This window comes from Sapajus apella, unplaced genomic scaffold (assembly GCF_009761245.1).
Source record: "Sapajus apella isolate SASKATOON/1434 unplaced genomic scaffold, GSC_monkey_1.0 scaffold22, whole genome shotgun sequence".
Taxonomy (NCBI): Eukaryota; Metazoa; Chordata; class Mammalia; order Primates; family Cebidae; genus Sapajus; species Sapajus apella.
Window position 1 is genome coordinate 26357169 of NW_022436962.1, and position 19249 is coordinate 26376417.

The following is a 19249-nucleotide window of genomic DNA, read 5'->3' on the forward strand; positions in this document are numbered from 1 at the left end:
GAGAGGGAGTCTCACTGTGTCACCAGGCTGGAGTGTAATGACACAATCTTGGCTCACTGCAACCTCTGCCTCCCAGGTTCAAGTGATTCTCCTGCTTTAGCCTCCCAAATAGCTGGGATTACAGGCTCCTGGCGCCACACCCAGCTAATTTTTTTGTATTTTTAGTAGAGTTGGGGTTTCACCATGTTGGCCAGGCTGGTTTTCTTTCTTTCTTTTCTTCTTTTTTTTTTTTTTTCATTTTTTTTTCTTTTTTGATGCTCTGAATCGGCACAGGCTGTTTTTCAAACTCTTGACCTCAAGTGATCCACCTGCCTCAGCCTCCCAAAGTGCTAGGATTATAGGTGTGAGCCACCATGCCCGGCCACCTGGCTAATTTTTAAATTCTTTTGTAGAGACAGGATCTCAGTGTGTGGCCTAGACTGGTTTCGAACTCCTGGCCTTGAGCAATCCTGCTGTCTTGGCCACCAAAAGTGCTGGGATTACAGGTGTCAGCCACCATGGCTGACCTTAGCTCCATATTTTAAAACTTTTCATGAATTTAGTTTGATTGTTTGAGGCAGAGTCTCACTCTGTTGCCCAGGCTGGAGTGCAGTGATGTGATCATGGCTCACTGCAGCCTTGACCTCCCAGGCTCAAATAATCCTTCCACCTCAGCCTCCCACATAGCTGGGACTACAGGTGTGTGCCACTATACCTGGTTAATTTTAAAAATTTTTTGTAGCGACCAGATCTATGTGGCCCAGGCTGGTCTGAAATTCGTGGTCTCAAGCAATCTGCCCGCCTTGGCCTTCCAAGGTGTTAGGATTACAGGCATGAGCCACTGCGCCCAGCCTCATGGAGCTTCTTGAGATAAGGTAAATGGCAATTAAATTTACATCCTTTGGTGGTCTCCTGACTTCCAGTGTTGTTCAAGTTGAGAAATGTCATGCCATTTTTTATTTCTTATGTTTTTAATATGGTTTTCTCTCTCTCTCTTTTCCTGTCCTCTATGGGGAAGTTTTAGAATCTTTTCTTTATCCTTGGTGTTTTGAAATTATACAGTGCTATATCTTTGTGTACTTTTTAAAAGGCCTTTCTCATTTGTTTTGGACATCTGATAGGTTCTTTCAATACAGGATATTTTCTTGTATTCTTTCTTTGACGTCTCTTCCCCATCTTTTTTCCCTCCTTCTCTTTCTACAACTTCCACTGACTAGATAATTGATCTGCCAGTTTTTCTTTTTTCTTAGTTTTATTCCTTTGATTTTTTTTTTTCTGCCGTTTTTATTATTTCCCTTGCTTTTTCTTTTGGATTTTCTTTTTCTTTCTCTCTGTCTCTCTCTCTTTTTTTTTTTTGTCTGAGACGGAATTTTGCTCTTGTTGCCCAGGCTGGAGTGCAATGGCGCGATCTCAGCTCACTGCAACCTCTGCCTCCCAGGTTCAGGTGATTCTCCTGTCTCAGCCTCCTGAGTAGCTGGGATTACAGGCGCCCGCCACTATGCCTAGCTAATTTTCATTTTTAGTGGAGACGGGATTTCACCATGCTATCCAGGCTGGTCTCGAACTCCTGACCTCAGGTGATCTGCCTGCCTCAGTCTCCCAAAGTGCCAGGATTACAGATGTGAGCCACCGTGCCCAGCCTTTTTCTTTTTTTTTTTTTTGAGGTGAAGTTTTGATCTTGTTGCCCAGACTGGAGTGCAGTTGCACAATCTCAGCTCACTGCCACCTCCACCGCCCAGGTTCAAGTGATTCTCGTGCCTCAGCCTCCCGAGTAGCTGGAATTACAGGTGCCTGCCACCATGCCTGGCTAATTTTCGTATTTTTAGTAGAAATGGGGTCTTTCCATGTTGGCCAGGCTGGTCTTGAACTCCTGACCTCAGGTGATCTGCCTTCCTTTGTCTCCCAAAGTGCTGGGATTACAGGCATAAGCCATCTTACCCAGTCTTCTGAATTTTCTAATAAATGTAACATTTATGTTAAAATGTTAATTTTTAAGAGCTTTATATTTTCTTGGCTTATGTTTGACTCCTAGTTCTCTGAGAATACTGATTATAGTATTTTTCTATTTTTTATTAAAGATAGGGTCGTCTTCTCTCATCCAGGTTGAAGTACAATGGCATAATCATACCTAATTGCAGCCTTGAATTTCTAGACTTAAGTGATTCTCCCACCTTAGCCTCCCAAGTAGCTGGAACTGCAGGTGTGCACCACCATGCCTGGCTGATTACAGTATTTTTGAAATTTTCTTCTGCTTCCTGTATTATATCTGTTTCCATCAAGTTCTTTTCCTTTTTTTTCTTTTCCCCCTCTGTCTTTCATTTTGGAGGCTTTCTTCAAGTTTCTGATACATGACTGCCTATTCATATTTAAGGGGAAAGCACTAAAATGCTCATTGAAATCTCATTGGCTGGTATAGATTTGTTGACTGGTAGACTTCCCTGTAGGTTGATTGGTATCTACCTGGACTTTTGTTGGGGTACCTGAATGGCGGTTTTTTGGTAGGTGTTATTTTTGAGTCATTTACTTTAGAGAAGAATTCTCCAAACTCCTACATGGAGGATATGAGTCTAGTGCCAATGTGCTGAGAACAAATTTGGGGAAGGGCATATCATTAAGGAAGAAAGAGACGAAAAACAGAGAACTTGTTTGAAATTTAGTAAACCAAGCATAATAAGGTTAAGTCTCACTTCCTGAAATGTATTTCAGGCTGCGTGTAGTGGCTGACACCTTTAATCCCAGTACTGTGGGAAACCGAGGAGGGAGAATCACTTGAGCTCAGGCGTTCGAGACCAACCCTGGTAACATAGGGAGACTTCCTCTCTACAAAAGTAAAACAAGAGAGAGAGAGAAAAAAGAAACATGTTTCAGGTCTGTGTCTGTGTAAAACAAAGATGATTGCAGCCTACAACAAGAAATCCAAAGACTGAAGGCTACAGCTTTAGGAATATGATAGGGCAAAACTAAGAAAATAAAACAAAAAAGAAAAAAAAAGGAATATGGTATGGCTTGGAGAATATTAGTAGTATTCACTAGCTGACATTTTATCGAGTGCCTACTTTGTATGTGGCTTACATGTTATTTCATCTAATTCTTTACAACAACTTCGTGAGATAGGTAGTATGTATATTTTATAGATGAAAACATTGTGGCTTCCAGAGGGTAACTTTTCCCAAGATTACACAGCTAATAAATAGGACATAGCATTCCAGGTTTGATTTTGTAGCTCATGCTTGTAAGAAGTATGCAATCAGCTAGAACTTTCCAATATGTAATATGCATTTTAAAAAGTATAACCAAGTTGATTGCAAATTAGGTTTATGGCCCAGAAAAATCTCTACTTTATTTTACCAAAAGAGTATCCAAAATCTAAATGCAAGAGGTCTGAGGTCATTGTGCCCGGGTTTATATTGTGTGTATGTGTGTGTGTGTTTGAGATAGAGTCTCTGTGTGTGTGTGTGTGTGTGTGTATGTGTGTGTGTGTTTTCTTTGAGACAGGGTCTCGCTCTGTAGCCCAAGTTGGAGTGCTGGTACAATCTCAGCTCACTGCAACCTCTGCCTCCCAGCTCCTAGTTCAAGCAATTCTCCTGCCTTGGCCTCCCGAGTAGCTGGGATTAAGGCACGTGCCACCATGCCCAGCACATTTTTTTGTATTTTTAGTAGAGATAGGGTTTCACCATGTTGGCCAGGCAGGTCTTGACTTCCTGACCTCGTGATCCGCCTGTCTCCACCTTCCGAAGTACTGGGATTGCAGGCGTGAGCCACCGTGCCCAGCTGGCTTACACTATAGTGTTCTGCTACTATTTAGCTGTGTAACCTTGGGCAATTTACCTAACCACTTTGAGTTTTGTTTTCCTCATTTCTGAAAGTGAGACATGCCAGTTTCTTTCATTAAACGTTAACTTCCACTAAAAGAAGTTAACTTTAATTAAAAATCTGTACTCACAGGAAAGGAAGGCTGTTGGTGAATTCAGAACCCTGCCACAAAAGCTGTTGATGCATGGAACTACAATATTACACAGTCAACAGAGAGCATAGGGAAGGGCATGAAGCTCTGTAAAGCTGATGGCATTCTGTTCATTATCGTATTTGGTCAACTTTGAGCTATTATTGTAAGCGTTTACATTTTTTTTCTCTGAATACGAAATGGTTTCCTAGGGATTCAGGAGATTGGAAAATGTTTAAGTTTGCTATTCTGACTTGAAAGGCAACATGTGTACGGATATCAACCATCCCGAATTAGAGTTACAGGCTTTGGCATAGATACCAGAATAGGCAGTAAACAATACTCTATTTTTTTCTCTAGTTCTCATTCAAACCTGCTTAATGAATGAACGTAAGCCTTTGCTTAGGATAAAAAGTAATTAAAATTTAAGTGCTTTATTTTTAAGCTTTGCCCAGATGTATTTGCATGGGATACAAAGTTATAGCAGTATGCAAATCTGGGACATGTGAGTCTAAAAAGAATCTTGAAACAGTAGCTTGTAACTTCTCTGTACATTCATTGATTTAGTTTCAAATAACATGTACAGTCAGGAAGGACATAGCAGTGAGATGTAATACTGTGTTTTTCCATTGCAGTGGGTAATTCCAGAATTGATTGGCCATACCATTGTCACTGTATTAATGCTCATTTCATTGCACTGGTTCATCTTCCTTCTCAACTTCCCTGTTGCCACTTGGAATATATATCGGTGAGTATAGTTTGTTTCATTTGGTGTCAAGGCAGTTTAAAAATTTTTTTAAATCGTGGTTTTTTCAAGATAGGATCTTGCTGTAGCACCCAGGCCGGAGTGTAGTAGTGCGATCTATCTTGGCTCACTGCAATTTCCACCGCAGTTCAAGTGAGTCTCCTACCTTGGCCTCCCGAGTAGCTGGAACTACAGGTGTGTACCACCATGCCTGGCTAATTCTTGTGTTTTTAGTAGAGGCAGGGTTTAACCATGTTGGCCAGGCCGGTCTTGAACTCCTGACCTCAAGTGATCTGCCTGCCTTAGCCTCCCCAAGTGCTGAGATTATTTACAGGTGTGAGCCACTGTGCGGGGCCAAAAAAAGGTTTTTAATAGGTTTGTTTTTAGAGACGGAGTCTCACGCTGTCACCCAGGCCAGAGTGCAGTTGCTCAATCTTGGCTCAGTGCAAACTCCACCTTCCAGGTTCAAGCCATTCTCCTGCCTCAGCCTGTCTAGTAGTTAGGATTCAGGTGGCCGCCACAATGCCTGGCTAATTTTTGTATTTTTAGTAGACAGGGTTTCACCATTTTGGCCAGGCTGGTCTCAAACTTCTGACCTCAAGCAGTCCGCCCACCTCCCACCTCAGCCTCCCAAGGTGTTGGGATTATAGGCATGAGCCACGTCGCCAGGCTGGAATTACATGCAAAAGCTGCAAATTACGTAATTTTTTAAAATTTTTGACTTAATACATTTAGGAAGTTTGTTCAAAATGAGCTCAATGGCCGGGTGTAGTGGCTCACGCCTGTAATCCAAGCACTTTGGAGACCAAGGCGGGTGGATCACCTGAGGTTGGGAGTTCAAGACCAGCCTGACCAACATGGTGAAACCCCGTCTTTAAAAATAAATAAATAAATAATTTAAAGAAAAAACAAAAATGAGCTCAATGGAAACCATGACTGTATACAATTTTATAGTTAGGCTATTATACATAGCATACTTTCTTGTGAAGACCTCTGGAATAATCTTGACAAACCTGCAATTGTTATATTTATGGATTGCTGCTCTACTATAGCTTCACCCACATTGGCCTCACAAAGTGCTGGGATTACAGGCGTGAGCCACTGTGCCTGGCCTTTTTTTTTCTTGAGATGGAATTTTGCTCTTGTTGCCCAGGCTGGAGTACAATGGTGCGATCTTGGCTCACCAAAGCCTCTGCCTCCTATGTTCAAGTGATTCCTCTGCCTTAACCTCCCAAGTAAATGGGATTATAGGCATGCACCACCAAGCCCAGCTAATTTTGTGTTTTTAGTACAGATGGGATTTTCCATGTTGATCTCGAACTCCAGACCTCAGGTGATCCACCTGCCTTGGCCTCCCAAAATGCTGGGATTACAGGCATGAGTCACCACACCCAGCTGACTTTTTTTTTGTTTGTTTTTAAGATGGAGACTCGTTCTGTCACCTAGGCTGGAGTACAGTGGTGTGATCTCAGCTCACTGCAACCTCTGCCTCCTGGGTTCAAGCAATTCTCCTGCCTCAGCCTTCCGAGTAGCTGGGATTATAAACGTATGCCAGCATGCACAGCTAATTTTTATATTTTTAGTAGAAATGGGGTTTTTACCATATTGGCCAGGCTGGTCTCGAACTCCTGACCTTGTGATCCTCCCGCCTTGGCCGCCCAAAGTGCTGGGATTACAGGCTTGAGCCACTGCACCCGGCCTTCTTTTTTTTTTTTAAAGAGATGAAGTCTGTCTGTATTGCTCAGGCTGGAATGCAATGGCTATTCACAGGCATGATGTAGCGTACTACAGCCTTGAACTCCTGGGCTCAAGTGATCCTCCCACCTTAGCCTCCTGAGTAGTTGGGACTATAGGTGCACACTGCTGCGCCTGGCGTCTTTCAAGTTTCTTAGTATTCTCCCATGATTAGTTGCATAGACCAACACCCTAACGTGAGCTCTGGGCTGGGAACACAGATTACTTGCATTTCTGCTGAGGGCTAGTCCCAGGTTGACTTTTAGCACAGCTAGGTCTCTCTCTAGTTTCACTGAGTGAAACACAACTTTGGGAGTGAGACTGGGGACTTGAACCTTTGAGACTGTGGATCTTAATGTTGTTATACCAGACCGTACTGTCAGTCATCTCTACTAGAAATGAAAACATACTAGAAAAGCCAGCCTTGGCATGGCTTCTTTGTAGATAGTGGTAGAAGGCTCTATGAAGTCAAGTCCAAAGATTCTGTTTTTAGGCTGGGCATGGTGGCCCACACCTGTAATCCCAGCACTTTGGGAGGCTCAGGTGAGTGGATCACCTGAGGTCAGGAGCTCGAGACCAGCCTGGCCAACATGGCAAAACCCCATCTCTACTTAAAATACAAAAATTAGCCAGGTGTGGTGGCATGCGCTTGTAGTTCCAACTACTTGGTAGGCTGATGGAGAACAATCGCTTGAACCTGGGAGGCGGAGGTTGCAGTGAGCTGAGATTGCACCACTGCACTCCAGCCTGGGCAACAGAATGAGACTCAGTCTCAAAAACAGAACAAAAAACAAAATTAAAAAAACCCAAAGATTCTTTTTTTATTTAATTATAAAGACAAAGATCATGTGTATTTATTGCCCTGGTAACTACAGTGGCAGGTTGGCTGTCTGCTGGTCACAAGTTTACCTCCTGTCTAAAAAGGTTTAAAAAATCAACAGATAATTTTCAGACTACTGTACTTTATGCTGTTAAGTATCCTTTAATGTGTTTATTAGTCATTCATATAACTTCTTTGCTGTTAGACATAAAGTACAGTAGTCTACAGGACAAAGAGGCAAATACCTGGGAGTGGAATCACTTAGTCATATGGTGAACTCTATATTTAACCTTTTGAGGAACTGCCTGAATGTTTTTGGAGGCAGCTGCACTATTTTTTTTTTTTTTTTTGAGACAGGATCTCCCTCTCTTGCCCAGGCTGGAGTGCAGTGGCATGATCTTGGCTCATTATAACCTCGACCTCCTGGGCTCAAGCAATCCTCCCACCTCAGCCACCCAAAGTGCTGGGGCTACAGGTGTGAACCATTGTGCCCAGCTACATCTGCACAATTTGACATTCCCACCAACTGTTTATTGGGGGTTCCAGTTTCTCTACATCCTTGCCAACTCTTTTGATTGTGTGTCTTTTTTTTCTTTCTTTTTTTTTTTGATGAAGATTTTCCTGGAAGCAATTTGTAGTATTGATTGGGTGGAGAAGTAGGTGAGATAATATATGCTGGAACATATATCCTGGAAGCAATTTGTAGTATTAATTGAATGGAGAAGGAGGTGAGATAATATATGCTGGAACAGTGTTATGATACCAGGAATGAGAAAGAGACAGCTGAGAATGAGATCCTGTCATGTGTAACAGTAAGGATGGAACTGGAGATCATTACATTAAGTGAAATTAGCCAGGCACAGAAAGACAAACTTTGCCTGTTCTCACTCATTTGTGGGAGCTAAATTTTAAAACAATTGAACTCTTGGAGATAGAGAGTAGAAGAAAGGTTTACCAGAGGTTGGGAAGGGTAGCAGGGGTTGAGCGGGGAAGTGCGGAGGGTTAATGGGAACAAAAAAATAGAAAGAATGAATAAGACCTAGTATTTGCTAGCACAACAGGGTGATTATAGCAAAAATAATTTAATTGTACATTTTTAAATAACTGAAAGAAGGCTGGGCGCAGTGGCTCATGCCTGTAATCCCAGCACTTTGGGAGGCCGAGGTGGCGGATCACCTTAGGTCAGGAGTTGAAGACCACCCTGGCCAACATGGCGAAACCATCTCTACTAGAAATACAAAACTTATACCGGGTGTGGTGGCAGGTACCTGTAATCCCAGCTACGGGAGGCTGAGGCAGGAGAACTGCCTAAACCCAGGAGGAGGAGGTTGTGGTGGGCCGAGATTGTGCCACTGTACTCCTGCCTGGGCAACAGAGATTCAAAATTGAAGAAAAAAAAAACCTAAAAGAGTACAATTGTAACACAATTTGTAACACAAAGGATAAATGCTTGTGGTGATGGATACCCCATTTACCCTGATGTAATTATTACACATTGCATGCCTATATCAAAATATCTCATGTAACCCGTAAGTATATATACCTACTATGTGCCCACAAAAATAAAAAATCTAAAAAGAAAAAAAATGGAGACATCTAAATAAATGGTGGTAGGAAGAAAGACTGGACAAAGGTTTGATGGACTGACTATGAAAGATGAGGAAGAGAGAAATCCGAGTTTGGTAAGAAGAAATTTTTAAGGATCACTAAGAAAATGGTGACACTTATTAGATAACCTAGAAGTTAGACAAGGATGGATGTTATCTGGATCTTCCAATGAAACTACCCTCTATTCAGCTATAGTTGGGCTTCTGGAATTTTAAGGAGGATTTCAGATTTGTGGAACTCAGAGTCCTTTGCATTTCAAAGAAATGATAATTGAGAAGCTCTATGACAAGTGAGAAATCTAAGGTTGTACTAGAAGAAGCTTAGATGTGAGAGCAGGAAGAATTCATGGACATTCTAGGTTAAGACATATATGTTACACAAATGACACAGTCTGGATTTTGAAGCCCAGACACTTAAACTCATTGATCCTCTCAATCCAGCATCCTTAATTTCCCTGTTACCATAATGAAGTTTCTAAGAACTTAATAAAATTGGTTTGGGTTTGGAGCCTCCTTTAACCTTTGTCTAATAAAAAGGGCTGTAGAAATGACTGGTATGGTAGTTTTCTACAGGTAAGTAAAAGGATTTTAGTGCATAAAATACCCTTTTCTGGAATGTTACTGTATTCATTTCAGAGGGCAGAAAATTAATAGTATTGTAACTTTAAAAAGGAAACTAAGTGGCAGCCCATGACATTATCATACTACTCTGTCCATATGTGGTATGAATTTTAAGGCTGGTATGATTGGTTCACTTTTTATTTTTGACATGGAGTCTTGCTCTGTCACCGAGGCTGGGGCTCAATGGCACAGTCTTGGCTCACTGCAACCTCTGCCTCCTGGGTTCAGGTGATTCTCTTGCCTCAGCCTCCCGAGTAGCTGGGATTTCAGGTGCCTGCCACCATGCCCGACTAATTTTTGTATTTTTAGTAGAGACGGGATTTTACCATGTTGGCCAGGCTGGTCTTGAACTCTGACTTCAAGTGATCTGCCTGCCTCGGCCTCCCAAAGTGCTGGGATTACAGGCATGAGCCACTGCACCTGGCCTGATTGGTCCACTTTTAAAAGTTGATCTTATTGGCTACTTATATTTGAATACATATGCCTATGATTTGATTTTGCTTCTAATGTGTGTATCCTTTTATTTGTCAGCTACATTATGGTGCCAAGTGGTAACATGGGAGTGTTTGATCCAACAGAAATACACAATCGAGGGCAGCTGAAGTCACACATGAAAGAAGCCATGATCAAGCTTGGTTTCCACTTGCTCTGTTTCTTCATGTATCTTTATAGGTGAGTTTAGAGTCCTGGTATTTTCTTAGATGCCGTATTTGTTTTTGAAGGGTGAGATTGTTGGAGTTACTACTTGTGAGGGTCTGTCCTGTAGACTGACTAAACAATGGATAAATAAAGTACACTGACAGAGACATTATGCTTTGCTAGTTTGGCTGAATGTGACTGGTCAGCTTACAGGTGCTTTGGAGAGCGTTGTAAACAGTTCAGCTGCCAGCCTTTTTACCTAGTGAGACTCGCATTTATTTAGTAAAGTTTAAATGACAAAGGTTTGAGTTAAGACTACTAGAGTGAAGATTAAAGCACAGGTTTTGATGCTTAAAACAAATACTATTAGTGGATAATATTTTTGGTTAACTTTTTTTTGAGAGGGCTATTTGGCTTAAAGGTTAGTTTTAAGACTACATGAGTAAACAAGTTAGGTAAACTCTTCTACATACTTTAGTTACTTGTTTTACTTGTTAACTAAATGCAAGGGAGATTTAGGCTGCTTTTAGCTGAAACTTACTGAAACTATGAAAAAACATTTAGGCCTTTTAAAAGGGTTTGAAACTGTATTTCATAACTTTCTCTACTATTTTTCTTTTAATATTTTTCTGCTGCCTTGAGTGAGTTCTTATGTCTCCCCCTGTTTTGTTTTTAATATTAGGTTTTGTTGACTGAAGAGATGTTGCAGCAACTGGTCTGTTAGGCAAGGTCGTTATTGCTTTTATTCTGGTTTTGCATTTTAGAATTAACAAATAACAGAACAGTTATGAATACAGTCAGCAACATTTTTATTAGTTAAAGAGTGATTTCTAGGAGGGGGGTTTAACTAGGAGAGATGATTTTGCACACTTTTCTATATGGCTGTTGGGTGTGTAGATTTACAGTGTGAAGGGATTTAAAAATTTTAAGTTGCTTTACATTTGCTGTTAAATTGTTATGAAAGGTTTTTTGGAGGTGTTTCACTTTATCTTGAGTATGTATTGATTGATTTTATGGTAGAGAAGTGACACATATGCTTATGTTCTTAGTTGCAGCTTAATTGCTGTTGGAATATTAATGTATCTTGTCTCTTCTCCACATATTCTACAGCAGCCTTGAGGACTTGAAGACTTGCAGGAATTTTTTGATTTATACTTTGCTGTAAAAGAAGTTAATTAGACACATTTTTGTCTAGATTATTTATAAAAGCAGCTATTTTTATTGACTAAGTCATAGATGCTACTGCAAGGCTGGCAGTTGCTAGGATGACTATGGCTGAGACTATAAAGGCCATGAGTGTAACTATGAATCTTTTGTGTTTGACTTGGGACAGGGCATGTTTTAAGGTGGAAAGGGCAGAGGAACTTTGCTAATTGCCTGTTAAATTGGTAGGAATGCTTCAGATTTTAATATTATGACACTAGTAATTTTTAAATTAGATATGTTGTGATTAGTGATACCTGAGGCAAACTAATCTTGTTTTTGCACTTGGGTTACAAACGTGGAGTTTTGGGGTATAATGGAAATGTTAGTTCTTGTAAGGAAAACATATGGATGGCTAATGCAAATTAGGCACTGATTAGTGTTATGAATAAAGTTTATAGTATAGTTGTGACTGGAATTATGATGTGCTTTATGCTAGGTGTTAAGGGAGGTGCTAAGGTGTCCTAGGCACCGTAAGGTGCTTTGGGGTGGCATGGATTTTACTTGGGGTATGTTAATTTTTTTGGCTAAGTAGTTACGTTATTATAGGCTGGGAAGTGGGTGTCTAAGTAACAGGACAGAAAAAAGGCAGAATAGAAGATGGGCTTAATAGAGTGTAGCAGATACAGGTTGCAGGCAGAGAGAATAAAAACGAAACAAATTATTTGGAGTGAATGATGTCTGTGTTTGGAGTAGGATTCGCTTAGCCTCTTGCATTCTTTTTTAGCATTCTTCAGGTGACGTTTGGGGCATGTGTCTAGGATTTTTCTTAGGCTAGCTTGAGGTTTTTTTTTTTTTTTTTTTAATGAGGACGTAGCTTTTAGGCTGGTGCTGGCGTACTGGAAATTTTAGAGGTTGTGCCTGTGCTAAGAGACCTTTATAACTTTTACAAGAGAGCAGGTTAGTGCTTTTAGAAAAACTTGTGCTTTATTTTAGTGTTTAGTTTACAGAAAATCTAGATACTTTTTTTAACTTTAGCTAATAAGTTTACGTAGAATTTTTTTCACAATTAACATTTTAAAACTTGCTTAGACTTTTAAAACAAAATTATACATTTTCCGCATAAATTTTTTTACCACTCCTCTGCCACTCCATAAATTTTTATAACATTTATGACTTTTACAATTTTTAACATGCCTTAACTTTGTCTTTTTCTCCTTCTCTTTTTGTTTTACTTCTCTTTGCTTCCTTGTCTCTCTCTCTCTCTCTCTCATTTTTACACTTTTTTTTAGTTTAACTTTTTTTCTCTTTTCTTTAGTTTTACTTTTTGTGTTTATTTTTTATTTTTTACTTTTCAGTTTCTCTTTCGAATCTCTTGCTGCCTTGAGAGGTTTTAGCAAAGTGCATTTTTACAGCTGATTGAAATTTGTTATTTAAATTTAGAAAATTAAGGGTAAATAAGGCTTGTACTAGTAGTGTTGCCTTTTACTATAGAAGACAGGTTTTGCAACTTATTAGTTTATAGGAATTTTTTTATTGGGGACAAAGCTATATGGCTTTTAATTGCTCTTTAATTTATGGGCTAGCTGTAACTTCTCTTTTAGAGGTTACTATTAAATAGGATTGTAAAAGAACTATGTTAAGGGTAAGGAATAACAACAGTGGCTATTATTAGAAAAAGGTCTTACAAATTCTTAAATTTTACTTAAATTTTAGCAGAGCTTGTAAACAAGGAACATATGAAGTTTTGCTGTGCGCTGCCTACGGAGCCAAGAGAGCAGCAGCGTGGGTTCCGGTCGGCCACCTTCCACTTGCCCCTTCCTCTTAGCCACTGGGCAGTTGCTGCTGGCTGGGAAGAACTTACGTGCGCCTCCTTAGCTGGCCAACTTTGGCGCGCTGAGCCTGGCTCTTCGTTGCTGTTGCTGCGTGCAAGCTGTTTTTGAGAGCATTTGCTGGCTTTGGGTTTTCGGGCTTTTTTACTGCTTGCTTGACCACACAGCTTTGGTCTTTAATGTTTTTCTTTATCTTTTTATGTATTTGATTGCCTTGTTGATCTTGCATTACTAGGCAGGCTAAGAGCTCCCCTTCGAATCCTTTTTTTCTTATTTATTGGAGTAGGGGGCTTACACAAAACTTTTTTTGTGTGTGTTATTTTGGCTTGGTGATTGAGTTACTGGGACTTGTTGCCTTTGTGCATGATGCTGTTTAAGACTTTTCCTCACTTGTTCTTAGAGAAGTCTAATGTTTTTTTCTGGGAACTGCGGGCTTTGGGAAACAAGTTTGCATTAGGTCTTTTAAATGAACCAGTGAAACTGTTGCTTTACTGGCTTTAAGCAACTATTTTAATATTTTTATATACTGTTTTTGTTGAACTGATGAAACTTTAGCCTGAACAATCTTTTCTTGAATTTGGTAATCTTTAGTGGGTACTAATAACTTACTGACTTACTCTTTTACTGACTCGACTTCGTGGTCTTCTGCACTTTTGTTTTTGGAGGGTTGTTGCGTTCTTTTCACAGCAATGATTATGTCAGGGTTCTCTTAACAGTTTTCCTCACACGGCTGCACTACTGTTGGAGTTGCCCCACGTTGGGTGCCGCTATTGGGGTTACTACTTGCGGGGGTCTGTCCTGCAGACTTTGACTTAACGAATGAATAAAGTACACTGACACACAGATATTATGCTTTGCCAGTTTGGCTGAGTGTGACTGGGTGGCTTACAGGCACTTTGGAGAGCGCTGTAAACAGTTGCAACTGCCCGCCTTGTTTAGCTAGTGAGACTCGCATTTATCTAGTAAAGTTTAATTGGCAAAGGCTTGAGTTAACACTACTAGAGTGAAAATTAAAGCGCAGGTTTTGATGCTTAAAGCAGACCCTATTAGTGGATAATTATTTTTGATTAAGTTTTTTTTGAGAGGATTATTTGGCTTAAATGTTAGTTTTAAAACTATGAGTAAACAAGTTAGGTAAACTCCTTTGCATACTTTAGCTATTTGTTTTACTTATTAACTAAATGTAAAGAGGATTTAGGCTGCTTTTAGCTGAAACTTTCACTGAAACCGTGAAAACACTTTTAGGCCTTTTAAAAGGGTTTGAGACTATATTTTGTAACTTTACTGTTTTTCTTTTAGTATTTTTGCTACCACCTTGAGTGAATAATCTTACATGAGATATTACTATACTATAGGATTTTTGCATTGATATGGTGGAACTTCGGGGATTATGTAAGTTCCTTGTGGCTGTGTAAATTGTTTATGTATGTCATTGAATCAGCTTTCTGTCTGAGCTACAGTGGATCTACCCTGTGACATCTTAGTTATGCCTTAGCTGTTGAGGCTATCATCATGCTTAAAAGTGTCTTTGCTATTTTTTTCCTGCCCTAGTAGTATACAACTTGGAGTTCCACTGCCTGTTATCAGCATTAATAGATGTGCCTCAGTGACCATCCTACTCATGGTCTCTGGGGGATCATACCACTGGCAGCAGCTCTCAGCAGCTTTTATCCAAATTGTGCTGATCTTTCTTGGCAATAAGTAATTTAGGTGTGATGCTGATTCTCCAGCATGCCAAGTGGTCTGTTGTGGTAAAGTTATATCAGTCCTCCAGTTATAACACACTGGAAGTAAGAGTTAATATGAAGGATTGGCTATCAGACACTGGAAGCCTATATAGTCCTATTTTGAACTATTCCTGTGTGTTTTAGAGGGGAACATGCCACCTTTCCCTTTATCCATCATAGATGCATAGAAGAGAGCCAAGGAGAAAAAAAATTCCTGTGTATATGATTTGAGTAAACCTTTGAGAAGTTAGAATCAGGCCTAACCTTTGTATCAAAGCTTTAATTGATCATTTTTATTTTTTCCCCTAGGTAGAGTTTCATTTTTCACATACACGTAAGGACTATTAGGAAAAACTTATACTCAAGTAAACTTCTGCCACTCAGAAAATTCTTGACTAGAAACGATACATAGCAGTTTTTTTTTTTTACAATTGCTGTTTTATCTGAAATAGTTTAGAAGTCAGAACCATTTTAGCCTCTGCCTAAAGAAGGTTTCCTAAAATCCTTTCACTGTGCTAAATCCACCCAATTAGTGGATTAGATTAAAATTGGAGTTTAAATTGTGTCTGGGCGTGGTGGCTCACACCTGTAATCCCAGCACTTTCGGAGGCTAAGGCAGGCAGATCATGAGGTCAAGAGATCGAGACCATCCTGGTCAACATGGAGAAACCCCGTCTCTACTAAAAAATACAAAAATTAGCTGGGTGTGGTGGCGCGTGCCTGTATTTCCAGCTACTCGGGAGGCTGAGGCAGGAGAATTGCTTGAACGAGGGAGGCAGAGGTTGCAGTGAGCTGAGATTGTGCCACTACACTCAAGCCTATATTTTAAAAACTAGAACAGAAAAAGCACACTGGTCTCAGTTTCTGGTTCTCATACCCTACCTTATTACTAATGTGCTTAGTTTTTAATCCAAGAATCAGATGATGAATAAGGAGCAAAAAAAGGTTAATGATGAGAACATAATGATGTACCTATTCTTGTTTCTATTATTTTTGTATCTTTATCATCATATATGTTCCCTTATATTTGTTTCTGAAGAGACAAAAAACAAGCTAGAATTGGCTTGGCCAAGGTTATCCTTTCTTCATCCCCCCACCCTTTCATGCTGTTGGAAAGTAAACTAGAGCCGGCATCTCCTGGGGGCGGTGCTGTAGGTACAGCCCATGTAGTCATACTTTGGGTAGTAAATGTAGGCTTGGAGAGCAGTATCTTGCTTAGTAGACCCAAAGTTTTAGGATTTAAAAATATGCATGAGTTTCTGAATTCTTAGTTGTTGAATTTAAAGTAGTGGGGTGTTGGACTGGAGGAATTAAGATTTAATTTTGGGGCAAGTTTAAAGTATTGTTCTTTAAAACTAAATAAAAGGCGAGTTAGGTAAGTGGTTTGCCTGGGCAGCTGTGTACTTCACTGACTGTACTGTTTTCTTTTCTCTCTTCCCTTCCTTTCCCCTTCCCTATTATTCTGTCATTTTCAGCCACATTGCTATTACCTTACCCTTTGGTGTTACATATAGTTCAAGGGGTCGGAAGATGTCCTTGCAGCACTTTTCTCTTTTGGTTGCTGTTTTTAAACAGCGGATTTGCTGTTAATACCAAGTCATTAGCTTTTTTGATTGCAGAGATTTTATGCTCCTCGTCTTTGTATCTAACACCTGCCACACCTTGCCTGGTACCTTGCACCTCGTTGACATTTCAGGGCTTGTTGAATGGAATTCAAGTTTTGAAAAAATGCTCATCTTCTTTTGTTTTGAGATGGAGTTTCACGCTGTCATCCAGGCTGGAGTGCAGTGCCACCATCTCGGCTCACTGCAACTCCTACCTCAGCCTCCCAAGTAGCTGGGATTACTGGCATGCGCCACCACGCCTGGCTAATTTTTTGTATTTTTAGTAGAGACGGGCTTTCTCCATGTTGCTCAGGCTGGTCTTGAACTCCTGACCTCAGGTGATCCTCCTGCCTCGGCCTCCCAAAGTGCTGGGATTATAGGCCACTGTGCCTGGCCCTTATCTTCTTTAGAGGATGGGGAGAATTCATGGTTTTGGTTTTTGGATTGGGTGCTAGCCTAGTGGAATGTGAGCTTTACCACTTACATTGACGTCTGGGGCAAGTTTCTTTTCTTTCCTTTTTTTTTCTTTTGAGACAGAGTCTCGCTCTGTTATCCAGGCCGGGGTGCAGTGGCATGATCTCGGCTCACCCACCTCAGCCTCCCAAAATGCTGGGATTACAGGCATGAGTCACCACGCCCGACCTGGGGCAAGTTTCTTAACCTCTCTGAGCCTCAGTTTCTCATCTGAAAAGGGAATATTAATGATATTAATAGTACTTATCACATTTTAATGTGGACTAAGTGAGATAATACATGTAAGACACTTAGGTTTATGCTGACCCATAGTAAAAATCAAAAATCTTAAAAAAATATTAGCAACTATCATTAATTTTTACTGTGCATTGAGTACATTTAGTATGGTTAAATTTGGACAATTATTTATACCACTAGTGATGTAAGGATATTTCTGTGTATTTTAGCATTTGATTTCAGCAGAGCAAGGCTGATCCCAGTATTTCAAAGGAAAGAATGGTTTTGTTATTGTTAACTGTGGCAGTTTTAGTGGCATAGTGTTTATTGAGTGACTGCCGTGTGTCAGACGTTGTGTAGAGCATTGCAAGTGACACAAAAGAGCAGCACAGAATCCCTACAGTAAAAGCTTGGAGCTTGGTAATTGCAGGCTGGGGTGCTAGTAGAACATGAAAGTGGTGATGCTTGGGCCCTGCTTTCATCTCAGAGTTGCCTATAGTCCAGTGGTAGAGACAACAGGTAAGCCACAGCAGCAGGAAGAAGAGCTGAGGAAGGAGGCTGTGCAACTGCCCTGGGCTGGGGCCAGCTTCCCCAAGAAGGTGCCCTAGAGCCAATCACAATACCTGAGTAGGAAGTTACTGCTTTGATGGGGTTTTGGGATGGGAAGAAGAGTTTCCAGGCATAGAACAGTCTCTGGCTAGAGAATTTAGAGGATTTTTTCTGGACATAGGTGTTTTTGTTTTTGTTTTGTTTTGCTTTGTTTTTGTTTTTTTACGTGACCAAGCTCGTTTTTGTGTTTGTTTTTGTCTTGTTTTTTAACTATAGCCTAACATAGGTTTTTTTCTTTTCTTTTTTTAAAAAATATTTTACCAATTTCTGCGAAGGAAAACTTTATAGGTTTTAAATTAACTTTCCCTATCACCCCACCCCCAATAACTCTTTTTTAGTGAAAAAGTTTGGACATGAAAGACCCTAATATATTCTTGCCTTTTGGTATGAATGATTGTCTTTTACTCAAATGATTGTTCCTTCATAAACCTTAGGGACGCAAGTCTGGACAGACCAGGCCCTATAGGAACATTCCTGAGAAAACATTAGTAACGTTAATTTCTTCTTTCCACAGTATGATCTTAGCTTTGATAAATGACTGAAGCTGGAGAAGCCGTGGTTGAAGTCAGCGTACACTACAGTGCACAGATGAGGAGCCAGAGACTTCTTAAATCATCCTTAGAACCGTGACCATAGCAGTATATATTTTTCCTCTTTGAACAAAAAACTATTTTTGCTGTATTTTTACCATATAAAGTATTTAAAAAACACGAATTGAGTTTCTGTAGATTTCTAGTTCTCAACTTTAGGCTGAATGCCAACACTTGAAGGTGTTTTTCATCATCTGTATGCCTAAGGTGGTTATTTGTATGTAGGAACAGGACTGCCATCCTAGCTTTGCATGCCAAATAAATAAAGAACACACTTTAAAGGGCAAACTGAAGAGATGGCAAAGGTGCCCTTCAGGTCTACTGAAAAGTTAAGAGTACAAAACAACACTGTTGATCTGGACAATAGAAGAAAAATTTAATTACCCTTTTTGCCTGTGTTGCGGCAGCTTCATTTTGTATGGTTTAAAATTTATGAGACTAAAATCCTTCACCTATGTTAAAAAAAAAAAAATTTATGAGACTGTCAGCTAAAAGTCTTTTTATAAGACTGTCAACAGAAAATGGCATTTCAGAATATATTTATATATTTCTTTGCACAATTTGTGAAACCTTATAAGCCATTTTTCCAAGGTACAATGTAGTTCCTGCTGATGGAAACATTTAAAAACCAATGTAATATTTTGTCGAGAGCTTTCATTTAAAAGTCACTACCTCCACAATCGCCCCCAAACCCAAACAATCCCAAGTGGCTCTTGACAGTCTGGTTTTCATATTGCAATTATTCCAATTGTATTTAATCTCCCTGATAAGTATTTTAATGGGTTTGGAGAAGTGATTTGGTAGAAGATGCTAATCAGATTAGAAGCAGGAATAGTCATTCACTGTCAGTGAAATTGAGCCTTTTGGTGTTCTGCTTGGTGCCAGATTAACGCTTCTATCCTTCTGCACTGACCACATTGTGAATTGGGAGACCCAGTACAAGCCATTTCATGGACATAGCAATAT

At 40.0% G+C, this 19249-nt stretch overlaps 1 protein-coding gene across 4 annotated transcripts in view; it reads left to right on the forward strand.

Annotated features, from left to right (window-relative positions):
• CNIH4 (cornichon family AMPA receptor auxiliary protein 4) overlaps positions 1-18403 on the forward strand; it is a 47684-nt gene extending 29281 nt beyond the window's left edge. For 3 of the 4 annotated variants that reach the window (XM_032289380.1, XM_032289379.1, XM_032289378.1), the window contains 3 exons: positions 4558-4670; positions 9981-10121; positions 18208-18403. In XM_032289380.1, the coding sequence (XP_032145271.1) occupies positions 4603-4670; positions 9981-10121; positions 18208-18235 (237 nt within the window). In that variant the 5' untranslated portion in view covers positions 4558-4602 and the 3' untranslated portion in view covers positions 18236-18403. Of the gene's footprint in view, positions 1-4557; positions 4671-9980; positions 10122-18207 lie in introns of those variants that run through there. The other variant, XM_032289381.1, reaches the window with a different exon arrangement.
• The last annotated feature ends 846 nt before the right edge of the window (positions 18404-19249 follow it).